We start from the raw sequence: 17,769 nt of genomic DNA on the forward strand, positions 1-17,769 counted from the left end.
GTTTAGTTAGAATTGATACCTTTAGCTACTGAACATGGTATTAATAAATACCTATTTATTCAGGCCTTCTTTAAAAACCTCCTAAAATGATTTTTTTATCTGATGCAAGAAGTCTTAAATACCTTTACTTAGATATAGTATCTATTTTTAAAATTTAAATTTAATAAATTTTAACTTTATGCAGATTAAAATTAAAATTTTAATTTTCAAATTATTAATAACACTCAGTAAAATGTTCATGTCTTTTTTTGGTGTGCACTTACACAAATTTAAACATACTCTCAGGTTGTGAACAGTCCATCTCCCAGAAGAACTTTTGCATTCCATTTCTCTGTGGTCCGTTCTTCCTCCACACCCATGCACCAAGCTCTGTTCTCTTTTACTATGGTTTTGCCTTTTTAAAAATATCACATAAGGGAGCCTTACACTAGGTCAGCCCTGAGACTGGCTTTTTCCTCTGCGGGAGGCCTTGGAGCCTCATCCTGGTGTTGCATGTATCAGGTGTGGCATGGATCAGTGCATGCATTCTCCTTCGTTGCTGCGTAGTGTTCCCTGGTGTGGATGTGCCACAGTTGGATTAAATGTTAATCTGTTGAAGGATATTTGCATTGTTTCCAGTTTTAGGTGATTTCATTCTGTTAGGGTAAATATCTAGGAATGGGATTGCTGGGTCATTTGTTAAGTATATATTTAGCTTTATAGATGAGTTCAGTCACTCAGTCGTGTCCAACTCTTTACAACCCCATGGACTGCAGCACGTCAGGCCTCCCTGTCCATCACCAACTCCCAGCGTTTACTCAGACTCATGTCCATTGAGTCAGTGATGCCATCCAACCATCTCATCCTCTGTCATCCCCTTCTCCTCCCACCTTCAATCTTTCCCAGCATCAGGGTCTTTTCAAATGAGTCAGTTCTTCGCATCAGGTGGCTAAAGTATTGGAGTTTCAGCTTCAGCATCAGTCCTTCCAATGAATATTCAGGACTGATTTCCTTTAGGATTGACTGGTTGGATCTCCTTGCAGTTAAGGGATTCTCAAGAGTCTTCTCCGACACCACAGTTCAAAAGTATCAGTTCTTTGGTGCTCATCTTTCTTTATAGTCCAACTGTCGCATCCATACATGACTACTGGAAAAACCATAGCTTAGACATCACCAAACCGTCTAGACTGGCTTATTCCATTTTGCATGCCCACCCCCAGTGTGTAAGGGTTCTAATTGCTGCATATCCTCAGCAACGCTGATCGCTTGTGTTTCACCCGTTCTGATAAGTGTGTAGTGGTCTCTTGGTTTTAATTTGCATTTTCTCAAAGGCTATGTATATGTTTTCAAATGCTTAATTGCCTTTCAGTCATCTTCTTTATAAAGTGTGTTGAAGTCTTTTGACCATTTTTATAACTGAGTGCTAATCTTATTGAGTTTTGAGATTTCTTTCTATATACTGTAGACAAGTTCTTTATCAGTGATTTGTTTGTAAATGTTTTACAGAAAAAGTTGGTCCTAGTCTTGGTGAATGTTCTCTGTCCTGGAAAAGAACGTGTGTTCTGTTGTTGGATGCAGTGTTCTATAAATGTCAGGTCGATAGTTCTTTTATGTCCTTACTGATGTTCTGTTTACTTATTCTTGTGCCAAGAAAGCGGTGGTTAAGTCTCCAACATAATTGCGGATATTGTCTTTCCCTCTTTGGTTTTATCTACATGTATTTGAAGATGTTTTGTTAGGTGTGTACACATTTGGAATTGTTCTGTCCTCTAGGTGAGTTGAGCTTTTTTATCATTGTTTATTGTTCCTTTTTATCCCTCATAATTTTCTTTGTTCTAAAGTCTACTTTGCATGTTCTTACTATAACCCCAAACTAGCTTTCACTTGATTATCATTTGCAGGGTATATTTTTTCCCTTTATTTTACTTATTAGTTACTTAAATCGTTATATACGGCTTGAAGTCTTGACAGCATTTAGTTTTTATGTCTTGAAAATCTCTGTCTTTTAATTGGTGATTTAGGCCATTTATATTTAAGATATTTATCAATATGTTTGAGCTTTGGTCTGTCATTTTATCATTTATTTTCTGAATGTTAGCTTTCTTCCCTTTTTCTCTTCCCCCTTTCCTGTCTCTTCAATTATTTGAATACTTTTTAGTGTTTCATTTTAGTTTATCTTTTTGTTTTAATTATTATTTTATTCCTCTGTACAGGGATTTATTTGGGAGATTTTTTGTGTTTTTTTTTTTTTTTGGGGGTGTCTTTTTTTTTGTCTTGTTTTTTGGTCGATATAGGCATTTCAGTATACAAAACTTTTACTTAGAATCAATACTTTATCACTTTAAGTGGAATGTAGAAAACTTACCACTATCTAGATCCCTTTGCTCCCCTCCCTCACTTTTATGTTTTAGCAGCGACTTAGCAGCAGCAGCAGCAGTCTTATTTATTAAACTTACATACAACTGAAACCGCATCAGGCAATATTATAATTTTTGCTTTCGATCATAATAAAATTTTAAGGAGTACATGAGAATCATATTCTATTAGTGCAGATTTTATCATTTCTGTTGCTTTGCTTTCTTTTTTTATGGTATCATGTTTGCAATTTATGAACCAACAATGATGCATTATAATTAACTGAAGTCCTTAGTTTCCAAGGGTTTCACTATTTATCTGGTATAGTTATGTGTTTGACAAAAATCCTGCCCTAAAAATCCTTTCTGCTTTACATATTCATCTCTTACCCTTCTTCAAAATCCTGGGCAACCACTGTTGTTTTTACTGTCTATTTTTGCTTTTCCAGGATGTCCTACAGTTTGAATTCAGAGATATATAGCCTTTTCAGATAGATTCTCTCACTTCACAAATACACATTTAAGTTTAAATAGTCTTTTCCTGCCTCAGTAGCTTACACTGAATGACATTCCATTTTATAGATATACTACAGTTGTTTATCCATTTGCCTATTGAACGATATATTGGTTGAGACAATTTTTTCCCCAATCATTTTTTTTTTCCTTTCTCGTTCTGCATTGATACTTTGCATTGATCTTCAAGTTCATTGACTCTTCCGTCATGTACATTCCACTATTGAGCCATCCCAGTGAGGTTTTGTTGTTGTTTTGGTTACTGTGTTTTTTAGTTCTGATATTCCCATTTGGTTCTTAGTTGTATCTTTGATTTTTTTATATGAGACTTTTAATCTTTCCATTACTTCCCACCCCATCTTGGCAATATTTGGAGTGTTTTGGACAGAAGAATCGTCTTACAGCTAGAGCAGACTGTCCAGAGCTTGATGACCAGCAGCCAGGATCTGCTTAAGACTTCACAGCTTGCACATTGCTGGGATAATTACAGGGTTAGGGAATAGGGGGTGCTGGGAAGGAAGCAGATGGCAAACGGCTTCTTACTCCTCAAGTCTTTCCAGAATTACATTTTTTAACCAAGTAACTATAATTCCTGAATTTTATTCTTAATGAAAATACTGACTCAGAAAGTGATCTGCCTCACTTATTTCTCAAAACTCTTTGTTGACATCTGTTGTTGTTCAGTTGCAAAGTCATGCCTGATTCTTTGTGATCCCAGGGACTGCAGCATGCTAAGCTTCCCTATCCTTCACTATCTCCCAGAGTTTGCTCAATGTCCATTGAGTCAGTGATGCTATCTCACCATCTCATCCTCTGCTGCCCCCTTCTTTTGACTTCAGTTCTTCCCAGCATCAGTCTTTTCCAGTGAGTCAGCTCTTTGCATCAGTTGGCCAAAGTATTGGAGCTTCAGCTTTGCATCAGTCCTTCCAATGCATATTCAAGGTTGATTTTGAGAATTAACTGATTTGATCTCCTTGCTGTCCCAGAGACTCTTAAGTTTTCTCCAGCCCCACAAATTGAAAGCATCAATTCTTTGGCTCTTAGCCTTCTTTATGGTCCAGCTCTTACATCCGTACATGACTCTGGAAAAACAACAGCTTTGACTGTATGGACCTTTGTCGGCCTTACCAGGCCTATGAACAGTTTCCAGTCATTATATCTTATCAACCTTGATAGAAGGTAGAATATACGAACCAGAGATATATTCACAGGAACTTACTTAGAATCAATAGATAGCAGAATATTACTATCGTTTTTTTTTTTTTTCTAGTATGTTATTCTAATATAACAAAAACTTATTTATATTTCTTATGTCTCCTGAGTACAAATGCTATGTAAATATCATTAGTATTTTGAGAAAGATTTTTGTATTGGCTACAGTTGTATCAACATAGAAACAAACTATAAACAAAAGAGACAAGTATCTCCTTTAGAAATATATTGCTTTTAAGTTTAATATGTTTGTTTTTAAGCAAAATATTAGGAAAAGTGATAGTTTCAAAGGTCTTAAGCATAGGAAGTTGTGTCTATTTTATTTTCTGTCCTTTCTTTTTTCAGAGACACTGGAGAAGATATTCCACTAGAAAGCAGTTTCTGAAATTGAAATATTATTCAATTTTCCTGCAATCTAAGATAAGAATGATCATTGCTGTTGCTTCTTACAAACGATACCATTGGGCTACTGTGACAATTCAGAGGCGCTGGCGTGCTCATGTGAGAAGCAAGCAGGATCGACAGAGATATGAACTGCTAAGATCATCCACCCTTGTAATCCAGTTTGCCTTCAGGAGATGGAGGCGACGTAAGAGGCAATCACAAATAAATGCTGCCATAACATTGCAAAGAGCTTTCAGACAATGGCGTGTCCAGAAATGTGCTCAAGAAGAAAGAGCTGCCGTGGTCATACAATCCTGGTATAGGATGCACAGAGAATTACGGAAGTACATTCACCTTAGATCTTGTGTTATCATCATTCAGGCAAGATTTCGGTGCTTTCAAGCCCAGAAGTTATATACAAGGACCAGAGAGTCTATCCTGACTCTGCAGAAGCACTACAGAGCGTACGTGAAAGGAAAGGTTGAGCGCACAGGCTATTTGCAGAAACGCGCTGCAGCCATCCGCCTGCAGGCTGCTTTCAGGGGAAGGAGAGCACGTAACTTATGCAGGCAGATCAAGGCTGCTTGTGTCTTACAGTCGTACTGGAGAATGAGGCAGGACAGACTCCGATTTCTAAACCTTAAGAAAAACATCATCAGGCTGCAGGCACACATAAGGAGACGTCAACAATTACACACATACCAGAAGATGAAGAAAGCCGCCCTCATAATTCAGATTCACTTCCGAGCTTACATGTCAGCCAAGGAAGTTCTGGCCTCTTACCAGAAGACACGTTCTGCTGTCATCGTCCTGCAGTCTGCATGCAGGAGAATGCAGGCCAGGAAAAAGTTTCTTCACATCCTCACATCCATTGTAAAGATTCAATCATATTACAGGGCTTATGCTTCCAGAAGAAAGTTTCTGAGGCTCAAAAAGGCTACAGTAAAGTTACAATCCATTGTCAGGATGAAGCTAGTCCGCAAACAATATTTACATTTAAGAGTAATTGCACAACAGAGAGAAGAACATCGGCGGGCCTCTTGCATCAAACTGCAAGCTTTCCTCAGAGGGTACCTGGTTCGGAAGCAGGTGAGGCTGCAGAGAAAAGCCGCTGTTTCACTGCAGTCTTACTTTAGGATGAGAAAGATGCGGCTGGACTACCTGAAAGTCTGTCACGCAGCTGTTGTCATTCAGCGTTACTATCATGCGCACAGAGCAGGGGCCCAGCAGAGGAAGCACTTCCTGCAAGTCAGAAGAGCCGTGACCTACTTGCAGGCCACTTACAGAGGGTATAAGGTCCGCCGGCAGCTGCAACAGCAATCTGCAGCTGCTCTGAAAATTCAAGCTGCTTTTAGAGGCTATCGTCAGAGGACAAAGTATCAATCCGTACTTCAGTCTGCACTCAAGATTCAGAGATGGTACAGGACACACAAGACTGTTTCTGCCATAAGAAGCCATTTCTTCAAAACAAGGACAGCTGCGATTTCTCTCCAGTCCGCTTACCGTGGCTGGAAAGTTCGGAAGCAGATGAGAAAGGAACATGAAGCTGCAGTGAAGATTCAGTCTGCTTTCAGAATGGCCAGGGCCCAGAAGGAGTTCAGGGTGTTAAAAACGGCAGCATCCGTGATCCAGCAGCATCTGAGAGCTCGTGCCGCGGGGCGGAGGCAGCGGACGGAGTACACGGCACTGCGCCGGGCGGCAGTGATGCTCCAGTCCGCCTGGAGGGGCCGAGCAGCCAGGAGGCGGATTCAGAAGCAACAGAGATGTGCCATCATCATACAGGCCTACTACCGAAGGCACGTGCAGCGGAAGAGATGGGAAATCATGAAAAAAGCGGCTCATCTAATTCAAATGCATTATCGGGCTTATCGTACAGGAAGAAAACAGCATCATTTGTTTCTGAAAACCAAAGCAGCTGCAATAATCCTACAGTCAGCTTTTCGAGGGGTGAGAGTGAGGAAGAAAGTGAAGGAGATGCACCAGGCAGCCGCCACCATACAGTCTAGATACCGAGCATACCAAGCCAGAAAGAAGTACGCCAGCTACAGAGCAGCGGCCGTCATCATTCAGAGGTGGTATCGTGCGGCTAAGCTCGCAGGCCGTCAGCGTGAGGAATATCTTGCTGTAAAGAAGGCAGCACTGAAAATCCAGGCCGTCTATAGAGGAGTCAGAGCAAGAAGACAGATCCGGCGCATGCACACGGCAGCCACTCTCATCAAAGCCGCCTTCAAAATGCAGCAGTCACGGAGGAGGTATCAGCAAATGAGAACAGCAGCCATCATAATTCAGGTAAGGTACAGAGCGTACCGCCAAGGTAGAGCTCAGCGTGCAAAGTACCTGATGATTCTGAAAACCGTTGCCCTCCTCCAGGCAGCTCTCAGAGGGGCAAGAGTTAGACAGAGCCTGAGAAGGATGCGGACGGCGGCCACGCTCATCCAGGCCCACTACAGGGGACGCCGGCAGCAAGCCTATTTTAATAAGTTAAAGAAGGTGACGAAAACGGTGCAGCAGAAGTACCGGGCAGCGAGGGAAAGGCACGCACAACTGCGAAGGTACAACCAGCTGAGACGCTCCGCCATCTGCATTCAGGCTGCTTTCAGGGGCATGAGAGCGCGAAGACGCTTAAAAGCCATGCACTCCGCCGCAGCCGTAATCCAGCGGAGGTTTAGGACTCTGGGGATGAGAAGAAGATTCCTGTCTCTCAGGAAGACCGCCGTGTGGGTTCAAAGAAAATACCGTGCAAAGGTTTGCACAAGGCATCACGTACAACAGCTCCGGTTGCAGAAGGCAGCTATCAAAATCCAGTCCTGGTACAGGGGGTGGATGGTAAGGAAGAAGATACAGGAGATGCGCAGGGCGGCCACGGCCCTCCAGGCCGCGTTCAGGAGGCACCGCACTCGGGCGAGGTACCAGACCTGGAGGTGCGCCTCGCAGATCATCCAGCAGCGGTTCCGGGCAGGCCGGGCTGCACGCCTGCAGAGGAGACAGTACCTTCAGCAACGACACTCTGCGCTGGTCCTCCAGGCTGCGTTCAGGGGTATGAGAGTCAGAAGACGTCTAAAAAGGATGCATGCCTCCGCGACCCTGATTCAGAGCAGGTTTAGGTCTATAATGATGAGGAAAAGATTCCTTTCCCTCAAGAAAGCTGCTGTTTTTGTTCAGAGGAAGTACCGAGCCACCATCTGTGCCAAACACCACTTGCACCGATTCCTGGAGTTACAGAAGGCAATCATTATAATCCAGGCGTCTTACCGAAGACGGATGGTAAAGAAGCAGTTACAGGAGATGCACAGGGCTGCAGCCCTCATCCAGGCAAGCTTCAGAATGCACAGAGCACGCCTGGCCTTTCAGACCTGGAAACACGCCACGGTCCTCATTCAGCAGCGTTACCGGGCATGCAGAGCTGCAAAACTGCAAAGAGCACTTTACATCAGATGGAGGCACTCTGCAGTGGTCATTCAGGCTGCATATAAAGGGCTGAAAGCAAGACAGCTTTTAAGGGAAAAGCACAGAGCCGCTGTCATAATACAAAGCACATACAGAATGTACAGGCAACATTTTTTCTACCAAAAGCTTCAGTGGGCTACAAAAGTAATACAAGAAAGATATAGAGCGAGTAAAAGGAAAGCTCTTCAACACGATGCACTCAAAGCAGCAACCTGTGCCCGAGCTGGCTTTCAGGATATGGTCGTAAGGAGACTGATTGAGGAAAGGCGGCATCAAGCTGCCATTACTATTCAGGAGCATTTTAGAGCCTTTAAAACACGGAAGCACTATCTCCACTTTAGGGCAAAGGTAGTTTTTGTTCAAAGAAGATACAGAGAGCTAATGGCAGTGCGAACCCAGGCAGTCATCTGTATCCAGTCCTGTTTCAGAGGCTTTAAGGCACGAAGGGGCATCCAACGCATGCACCTGGCTGCCACACGAATTCAGTCATGCTACCGAAGGCACCGGGCCAGAGCTGATTATCAGGCCAAGAAAAGAGCAGTTGTTGTCATACAGAATCACTACAGGTCGTATATCAGAGTGAAAATGGAGAGGAAGGAATTTTTAGCCATTCAGAAATCTGCACGAACTATTCAGGCTGCTTTCAGAGGCATGAAAGTTAGACAGAAATTAAAAACCATGCCCGACAAAAAGATGACAGCCCCTGCTACCCAGCCTGCATTCTACTGTCACAGGACTGAGAGCCAGCATGAAGCTGGCGAGAGTCCAGCACTTGTGGCTCAAGGGCTGTATAAAACTTCTCTGGTTGGCCCTTCACAGGAAACAGAGCAGCATTCTCAAAGAAAGGCTGCAGTCACAATTCAAAAAGCTTTCCGTAAAATGGTTACAAGAAGATTGGAAAAACAGAGGCGTGCTGCCGTGCGAATTCAGTCCTTCCTTCAGATGGCCGTATATCGCAGAAGATTCCTTCAGCAGAAAAGGGCGGCCCTCACGTTACAGCGGTGCTTCAGGACACAGCAAAGCAGAAAACAGTTCTTACTGTACAGAGAAGCAGCAGTGGGTTTGCAGAATCCCCACAGAGCCTCTCTGCCTGCAAAACATCAAAGAGAACTGTACTTACAAATAAGGAGCAGTGTAATCATTATTCAAGCTAGAGTGAAAGGATTTATACAGAAAAGGAAGTTTCGGGAACTTAAAGATAGCACCATAAAAATCCAGGTATTTATGTATTTAAGTATAAAGCTTTCATTCATCCTTTGACCAATATTTCATAGAATTTTCAATTTGAGCTGTAGCAGGTTATAAAGAATAAGAGTTAGTTTATGTAACCATTTCATTTACCTTCCAAAATGGAAGATTTTTGAAGTTGGGTAAAAGGTGCCGATAATTGTCTACCCAAGACAGCACAGAACAAGATTGTTCTGGACATGATCACCCTAAAGTTAAGTTATGACTGCATAGTTAAAAGTGAAGACTTTGAGACCATATGGTTGCAGCTGGCAACCTTACATGTTTTGAAAACAGCTAGTGGTATCCTTCGGAGAAGGCAGTGGCACCCCACTCCATTACCCTTGCCTAGAAAATCCCATGGACGGAGGAGCCTGGTGGGCTGCAGTCCATGGGGTCGCTAAGAGTCGGACACAACTGAGCGACTCCACTTTCACTTTTCACTTTCATGCATTGGAGAAGGAAATGGCAACCCACTCCACTGTTCTTGCCTGGAGAATCCCAGGGACGGGGGAGCCTGGTGGGCTTCTGTCTATGGGGTCGCACAGAGTCAGACACGACTGAAGCAACTTAGCAGCAGCAGCAAGATAAGAGTTAAGCTTAAGCTGAAGGAAATAGCCTAGTAAACTGTATTGAAGGAGTATTCCAGCTCTAGGGGGTAACATGGAGCTCTAAGCTGAGAGTGAGCACAGGTGTGCAATAAAGGTGATCTGAGACCAGGATGGCGGTCCATGGAGTGAGAGGTGGGCAGCTCTGTAAGACGGAAAAAGGGTAGCCTTCATCCTCTGGACTAAAAGAAGTTCTAGATGAGTTTAAGGGGAGGACCAGAATCCTAGTTTATCTTTTTAAAATTACTCAGGCAGGGTCTTGCCTGGCAGCCCAGTGGTTAAGACTCTGCACTCCCAATTCAGGGAGCACAGGTTCAATCCCTGGTCAGGAAAGTGCGTTTCCACATGCCCCGCGGGAATGTGGGAGATGGACTAGGCAGCGGGTGGCCAGTCAGGAAGCTGTAGGCAGTGGGGTGGGGAAAGTGAATCACACTGAACAGAGGGCAGTGACGGTAGGGTCTTCAGGGTCCACCTGAGCGGAGGGTGGGATTGGCCTCACATGGAACCTAAACAGAGCCGCGGAGACAAAAAGACTGACACCTGGCTCCCACTAGGGGGTGCTTGTCTACATAAAACCATATAGAGATACTCCGAGTCAAGGACACCACAAGAGTCAGTTTGACCTACATATCACTCTCGCCTGTCAACTGAATTTAGAAACCGACCCCCACGAAGGAGGTAGTTATCATATTTGTTGTAGGTATTTTGAAATCAAATAGATTCAGGTTCAGATTTTGACCCTATTCACTTACTATGAGGTAACAAGTTTCAGCGTTAATTTCTGTTTTGTGAAAGAGCTTAATTATCATCTCACAAGATATTTGTCAAGATTAAATAAGACAGGTCTGCTGCTTATTACCTGTGACATCAGCAAGTTCTTTTACTGGTGTCAGTTCCTCTGGGCCTTCATTTCCTCATCTCTAAATTAGAGGTAATAGTACCTACCTGTGTTACCATAAGGAATCGTAGCGCTGAGTGTAGCGCTAAGCACTTAAGAAGTTGTAACTGTCACTTAAGGTTTTAGTCAGCTGCAGGGTTGCCAGAATCAGAAAGTCTGAAGGTCGCGGGTGGATGGGCGCTGGGACTCCGCAGCCGGCTGGCCTGAACCCAGGTGCACCTGAGGCGGGGTGGGAGGGCGGTGGGCGTCCCCGTCCTCTCCCCGGAGGCGGAGTCGGTGCATGTGTGTCCTTTGTGTTCCTCACAGGGTTGAGAAGGTGAGGGCAGCGCACACACCTGGCTTCCCAGGCTTTGTGCAGATCTTACAGCTCAAATACTTGCTAGGGTTGGGTGAGGCCTAGCCGGCAGCCAGCCACAGGGTAAAAGCACGGATCAGCCCGCTGTTCTCAGAGGGCTCACGTGTCAGGAGCGAGCGAGCCTCACAGACGAGTTGGGATGTGACGGCGTTTCTGCAGTTGATCTTGTCTGCCTGAACTTATATTAGTTGTTTTCCAATACTGACTAAAAAAACTATTAGACATCTCATTGCATATTTGTTATGTTTATTTGTTTAATAGGCTGTGTGGAGGAGACACAAAGCCAGGAAATATTTGCGAGAAGTGAAAGCTGCCTGCAGGATTCAAGCCTGGTACAGGTGCTGGAAAGCACGTAGGGAGTATCTGGCTGTGTTAAGAGCTGTTAGAATCATTCAGCGTTGCTTCTGCACCCAACAGCAGCGAAGACGGTACTGTGTCAGCTGTAGAGGACAGTGTGGTGTGTGTGTGTGTGTGTGTGTGTGTGTGTGTGTCAAATAATACCCTTGTTGGTTTTTCTTTTAAATAGTTGCTATGCTTAATTTATATGGTTTGTTGATGTTTTCTCCATTATTGTAACAAAATTATCTCTGAGATTGCCTTATTTTTTTGAGATAGAGCCTTGATGGTATAATCCAGTTGTTGTTGTCCAGTTGCTCAGTCATGTCTGATTCTTTGAAACCCCATGGACTGTAGCATGCCAGCCTTCCCTGTCCTTCACTATCTCCCAGAGCTTGCTCAAACTCATGTCCATTGAGTGAGTGATGCCATCCAACCATCTCATCCTCTGTCATCCCCTTCTCCTCCTGCCCTCAATCTTTCCCAGCATCAGGGTCTTTTCTAATGAGTCAGCTCTTTGCATCAGGTGGCCCAAGTATTGGAGTTTCAGCTTCAGCATCAGTCCTTCCAATGAATATTCAGGACTGATCTCCTTTAGGATGGACTGGTTGGATCTCCTTGCAGTCCAAGGGACTCTCGAGAGTCTTCTCTTAGCATCACAATTCGAAAGCATCAATTCTTTGGTGCTCAGCCTTCTTTCTGGTCCAACTCTCAGATCTATACGTCACTACTGGAAAAACAGCTTTGACTATATGGACCTTTGTTGGTAAAGTGATGTCTCTGCTTTTTAATATGCTGTTTAGGTTTGTTATAGCTTTTCTTCCAAGGAGCAAGCATCTTTTCATTTCATGGCTGCAGTCACCATCCACAGCGATTTTGGAGCCCAAGAAAATAAAATCTGTCACTGTTTCCACTTTTCCCCCATCTACTTGCCATGAAGTGATGTGAAAGTATTTACTTAAATTTGATTAACTCAGGTTCTTAAGGATAAGGGTACAGATGGAGGAATGGGAAGTAGGTAAAATGATATAGTACTGTGGCTTTGCTTGTTAGTGCACTGGTCCATTTTGTTTGTTGATTTAGTTATTGGCAACATTTCTTTTTTTTTTTTTAAGCTTGTATTATCACCTGTTCTCTATCCTTAATGATGACATAATTACCAACTTGTCTGTGTTAATTCTATTTCCCTCTTCCTACTTCATTTCTTTGAAACACGTTTTCAGAAGCTCTTACCAGATTGTTCATGCTATTGTTTATTCCATAGTGTAAGAATTTTTTCTTCTGTTCCCAGAATTGATGAATTATTGTATCGTGGTTTAAAGTTGTTTTAGGAGAGCACACTCGTGTTAGAAGTGTTTCTTGATTAATTCCATGGGTAGAGTCAGGCTTAACAAATAAACATAGTTGCTGCTCTCAGCTATTAAGGACCAGTATTTAGTTTTCCTGTTGACATTCAGCCTTATTTTCTAGGAAGAGTGGTGACATGACTTAGTTGATCTCTCTGTCTTTTCCACACAGTTGTGAACAGATAAAGACCTGCCCATTCTATGTTGTTGCCTATTACTACTATATTGACACTAAAGTTTAATCGCGGTCCCTCACATTTTAAGTTTTTCTCCGGTTCTGTCTTTTGAGATCTTTTGATAGCACTCATCTTTTTCAGTTGAGTGTCCACTTCTCACTTGCTGATGCTGTTCCACCGTCCCACGCTCTCTTCTTGGCCACCTCTGTCTGCTTAAAGACTTTATTACAATGTGGACTCAGATTTTATTCTCTGTCATTCATTCTACCACCACCCCTTTATTGAGGCTTTTCTCTAGATCTAGCTAATCCTACTTTCTCCTGATCAGTTCAGAATCTTTTGTCATTCTAGAACTTACTATTTCCTGACCACTGAAACACTGCCAGTTGTAGAATTTCTTTTGCATTGTGTTGTCCTGTTGTGTCTCTGTGTGTGTGTTTGCACCATCCTGATTGCTAGACCCTGATATAAATTACTCGTTTCCAGTTTTTATTTATTCTCTTCTTGCCTTTCGTATACCTTCTTTCTCCTTTAGTATTTATAGGGGCGGGCAATAAATACTTACTGAATAAATTAATTTGAAATCGCTTTCCAATAATTGCTTTGTAGGTTTTTGAATGTGAGAGCATCAGCAGTCATCATTCAGAGAAGATGGAGAACTGTACTCTCTGGAAGAACAACTCATGAACAATCCTTAATGACTAAAGTAGGTGTTAAAAAAAGCAGTTCATGTGTAAAGAACTACTTTAGAAAATAGAAAACAAAAAGAGTAAAGACCTAACTATACATTTATTTTAATTACATCATTGCAGTCAATTAAAAATTATATTCACTCATAAAAATACTATTTGTAAATATTTGTGTGTGTGTGTACCTATATTTATAAAGTATTCTCAAAGTTTGAAGTGATTTATTTGGAAAAAAGTCATAATAGATGTAGCATATCTTATCTGTATGAGTCAAACACATACTCTTTCAGCCACAATTGGTGATCTGTTTAAAATATTTAGCATCAGGTTTAGAATAGTACTGATACCTATGATCTTTTAATAAATTAAAAGTTTACTTGTAAATGTTTACATTCATGTAATATTCACTATGTATGATTATATACCCACTATTATTATTACACCTTCTATTATATATTTACTAAGGGGATTCTCATGAGGTAGTTATTGTCAGCATTCCCGTTTTATAGATGAGTAAAGCAAGGTCTGGAGACGAAAAGGGATTTGCTCAAGGTCACTCAACTAATACGTGGGGGTCTGTGTCATAAAACAAATCTAGTTCCTGTTTCAATCCAGAGATTTACATGGCTTGGAATTTGACTGTAAGGATGTTCTGGAACCAAGGAGCCTACGATGGGCTGGGCCTGCACTGCGGTTCTTGAAGCTGCTGACAGCTTCCCTCACAGCTGCTTATGACGTCCATTCTCCTCTCTAGAGTGTAACTAGTTGTTTTATTAGGTGCGTCTGTCCTGTAGTAATATTAGTCCTTTGCTCATTCACAGTGAAAAGTATTAAGAGAAAGAGAGGGGAAGAGTACCTGGTATCTATAGCTCCTGGTTTACATCCCCATAAAACTTCGCTTTCAGCTATAGACCTCTATGGGTTTTGAAATCTATGACATATGACATCTTAAACTAAAAAATATACATTTGATTTTACATTGAGAAATTCCAGAACCTCCAGTGAGTTGAAATATTATATCTATATGTTAACATCACTTGCAAATTTTTCCTTATAGAGACATCAAGCTGCTTGTTTGATCCAAGCAAATTTCAGAGGATATAAAGCAAGGCAGGCATTTCTCCAGCAGAAATCAGCTGCTTTGACCATACAGAGATACATACGAGCCAGGAAGGCTGGGAAGCATCAGAGGATGAAATATGTTGAATTAAAAAAATCTACAGTTGTCCTACAAGCACTGGTGCGTGGTTGGCTCGTAAGAAAAAGGGTGAGTATTTTTAAGTAGGATATCTGTTTCCTGGATGCTCCCCAGAAATACAAAATAGATTCTCTCGTGTAATAAATCTTAACAAAGGAGCTGAAGTCTGAGTGAGGGCTCCACCTGTGCAGCAGGTTGTTATCCAAGTCGTCCTGTGCTACCACAGGCAACTCTGTCAGGGCGTTGTAAGACCATCCTGCAATGATTTCCACACCTTCAGCAGGGAAGAATCCTCCTTAGGGAATTCATAACGTCCTGGGCATCCTATATATGCAGCACTGGCAAACAAGAAAAAAAAACTTAAAGGAGAAATCTGTGTTTTGTTCTTTGAGTATAAGCTGGAACTCTGAAGGCCAAAGGCCCCTGTCAGGAGCTTCTGCTACAGGAGTCCGCTACATAGCGACACTGCCTGACACTAGAGAGATCTGATCAGATGTTTGTCCCACTTGATATCACCGTCTCCAGCCAGTCTGCTTGGAACACGCCAGCCCTTCCTGATTTTACTATTCCTAGACCTCTCCTGTCACAGAAGGCAATGGCACCCCAGCCCAGTACTCTTGCCTGGAAAATCCCATGGATGGAGGAGCCTGGTAGGCTGCAGTCCATGGGGTCGCTAAGAGTCAGACACGACTGAGCGACTTCACTTTCCCTTTTCACTTTCATGCATTAGAGAAGGAAATGGCAACCCACTCCGGTGTTCTTGCCTGAAGAATCCCAGGGACGGTGGAGCCTGATGGGCTGCCATCTATGAGGTCGCGCAGAGTCGGACACGACTGAAGCGACTTAGCAGCAGCAGCAGACCTCTCCTGTTACAATTAGTACATTTTAAGCTTAACTAGCTGGTATTGGGTAGCCTAATTAAATTCTTGCGTGAAGTGCCCAAATATAGTTTTGCTTTCTGTACCCTCAGTTAGGGGTTTCACCACTGAAAATATTGTAAGGAATATAATTGGGGGCTTCCCAGGTGGCTCAGTGGTAAAGAATTTGCCTACCAATGCAGGAGACATGAGTTCAGTCTCTGGGTCGGGAAGATTCCCTGAGGGTGGAAATGGCTCCCCACTCCAGTATTCTTGTCTGGGAAATCCCATGGACAGAGGAGTCTGGTGTGCTACAGTCCATGGGGTCGCAGAGTCAGACACAACTTAGTGACTGAACAACAACAGCAAAGGAATATAATTACTTCAAGTTACAATGTAGATAATTTTAATAGTTAAAAGTTAACTTACTATTGCTAATTTATATAACTTGATATTGAAGATATACAGAAATAAGCATTGGTTGATCGTCTCAAGAGTTAACTATTTGATTGTTAATCTTTTTTTCTCCTTCAGATCTCAGAGCAGAGAGCCAAAATTCGGCTTCTTCACTTTGCAGCAGCTGCCTTTTATCACCTGTCTGCTCTTAGAATTCAAAGAGCCTATAGACGTCATGTGGCTCTGAAGCACGCTAACAATAAACAGCTTAACTCAGCCATCTGTATTCAGGTTAGCGTTCCTTTGCATTAAGACTATGATCTAATTTTTGTTTATAAAGTTTTTTGATATTTCATAAGCAATTTCCAAATACCTCTAGTAAGGTTATGTAACATTTAGCTTTGGCCACACAGCTGATAGGATGTCTTGATGGTTTAGAGATAAGTTGATGTTTTATGGCACGGTACTGAAGCTATGACTTATTCTCTGGTGCTTTGGACTCATTTACTGTTCTGCTAGCAACATCTGAGGGTACCTGTTTCTCTCTCGACACTCTTGCCAACTTGTGGCATTGGAAGACTTTGTGATTTCTGTCATTTTGATGAATGGCAAATTATATCATTTTTGTTTTGGATTTCCTTTGACTGCTAACAATTCTGAAAAAAAAATGTCACCTGTGTTGATTATTCAAATTCTTATCTGTGTATAATGTGCTTTAAAAAGATTTTTTTCCATATACCTTGCTTGTTTTTCTGTTGAGTGTTTTTTTTTTTAATAAATTATAGGAGTTCTTTATGTATTCTGAATAAGAATCCCATTTGTGTATGTTAAGTAAAAAAAGTAATTGAAGAATAATACACAGCTTAATAAGATTTATATAAATTATGAAATGAGGAATATGTTGTACAGGGTTGAATTCACATGCACACACTTACACACGCACACATTCACACTCACATACTGTGGCCTGGAAGGATCTGCACCAACTTGGGTGGGAAAGTCATGCCACTGGGGAGGGTTGAAAGAAATCCAATATAATGTTCTATTTATTTCATTTGTGTATATATGTATACATTTATTAAACTGAAATAATAAAGATCTTCATCCATCTGAAACAGAGATGGTTTCGAGCAAGATCACAGCGTAAGAGGTTTCTTCAGAAATACAGCATCATAAACATTCAGCGTGAAGCTCGAGAACAAGCGAGGCAGCACAGCAGGGCTGCCTCCGTAATACAGAGAGCTGTCCGCCGTTTCCTCCTCCGTAAAAAGCAGGAAAACTTTAACAAAAGAATTGCTAAAATTCAGGTAACCGAAAATATTATGATTTTGCAATTCATCTACATGATATCTAACATTTTATTTTATTTTATTTTTTGGCCATACCTCAAGGCTTGCAGGATCTTCGTTCCCCAACCAGGGATTGAACTCAGGCCACAGCATGGAAAGTGCTGAGTCCTAACCACTGGACCGCCCAGGAATTCTACATCTAACATTTTAAAAAGCACAATCTCACTCATTCTAGAAAACTAAGGCTGGCCAAAAGAATCATTCATAAGCGCTATGCTACCATAATTTCATTGTTAAGCACTTTATTTTCAAATTCCCTTTAGGAAGTTGATGACTGAGAGCTGCAAAAGTATTTTTGCATTTTGAATACAGTTAGCCACCTTTGACCAATGAATGCTACTTTAGCTCATATACAGGAATATTATACGTCTTTCTTCTTAGAAAAATTTATTTTGCTCTTTATTAGATCCTGAATTGAAGTTCTACTTGTAAACTGTCTGACTGC

The 17,769-nt window shown here is 42.0% G+C and overlaps 1 protein-coding gene across 3 annotated transcripts in view; it reads left to right on the forward strand.

Annotated features, from left to right (window-relative positions):
- Nucleotides 1-17,769, forward strand: part of ASPM (assembly factor for spindle microtubules) — a 62,325-nt gene that overhangs the window by 36,726 nt on the left and 7,830 nt on the right. For 2 of the 3 annotated variants that reach the window (XM_070384692.1, XM_005897216.3), the window contains 6 exons: nucleotides 4,404-9,107; nucleotides 11,239-11,405; nucleotides 13,445-13,541; nucleotides 14,582-14,791; nucleotides 16,114-16,266; nucleotides 17,094-17,282. In XM_070384692.1, coding sequence (XP_070240793.1) covers nucleotides 4,404-9,107; nucleotides 11,239-11,405; nucleotides 13,445-13,541; nucleotides 14,582-14,791; nucleotides 16,114-16,266; nucleotides 17,094-17,282 — 5,520 coding nt within the window. The remainder of the gene's footprint in view (nucleotides 1-4,403; nucleotides 9,108-11,238; nucleotides 11,406-13,444; nucleotides 13,542-14,581; nucleotides 14,792-16,113; nucleotides 16,267-17,093; nucleotides 17,283-17,769) is intronic. The other variant, XM_070384694.1, reaches the window with a different exon arrangement.

Source organism: Bos mutus, chromosome 16 (genome assembly GCF_027580195.1).
Source record: "Bos mutus isolate GX-2022 chromosome 16, NWIPB_WYAK_1.1, whole genome shotgun sequence".
In the NCBI taxonomy this organism is placed as follows: Eukaryota; Metazoa; Chordata; class Mammalia; order Artiodactyla; family Bovidae; genus Bos; species Bos mutus.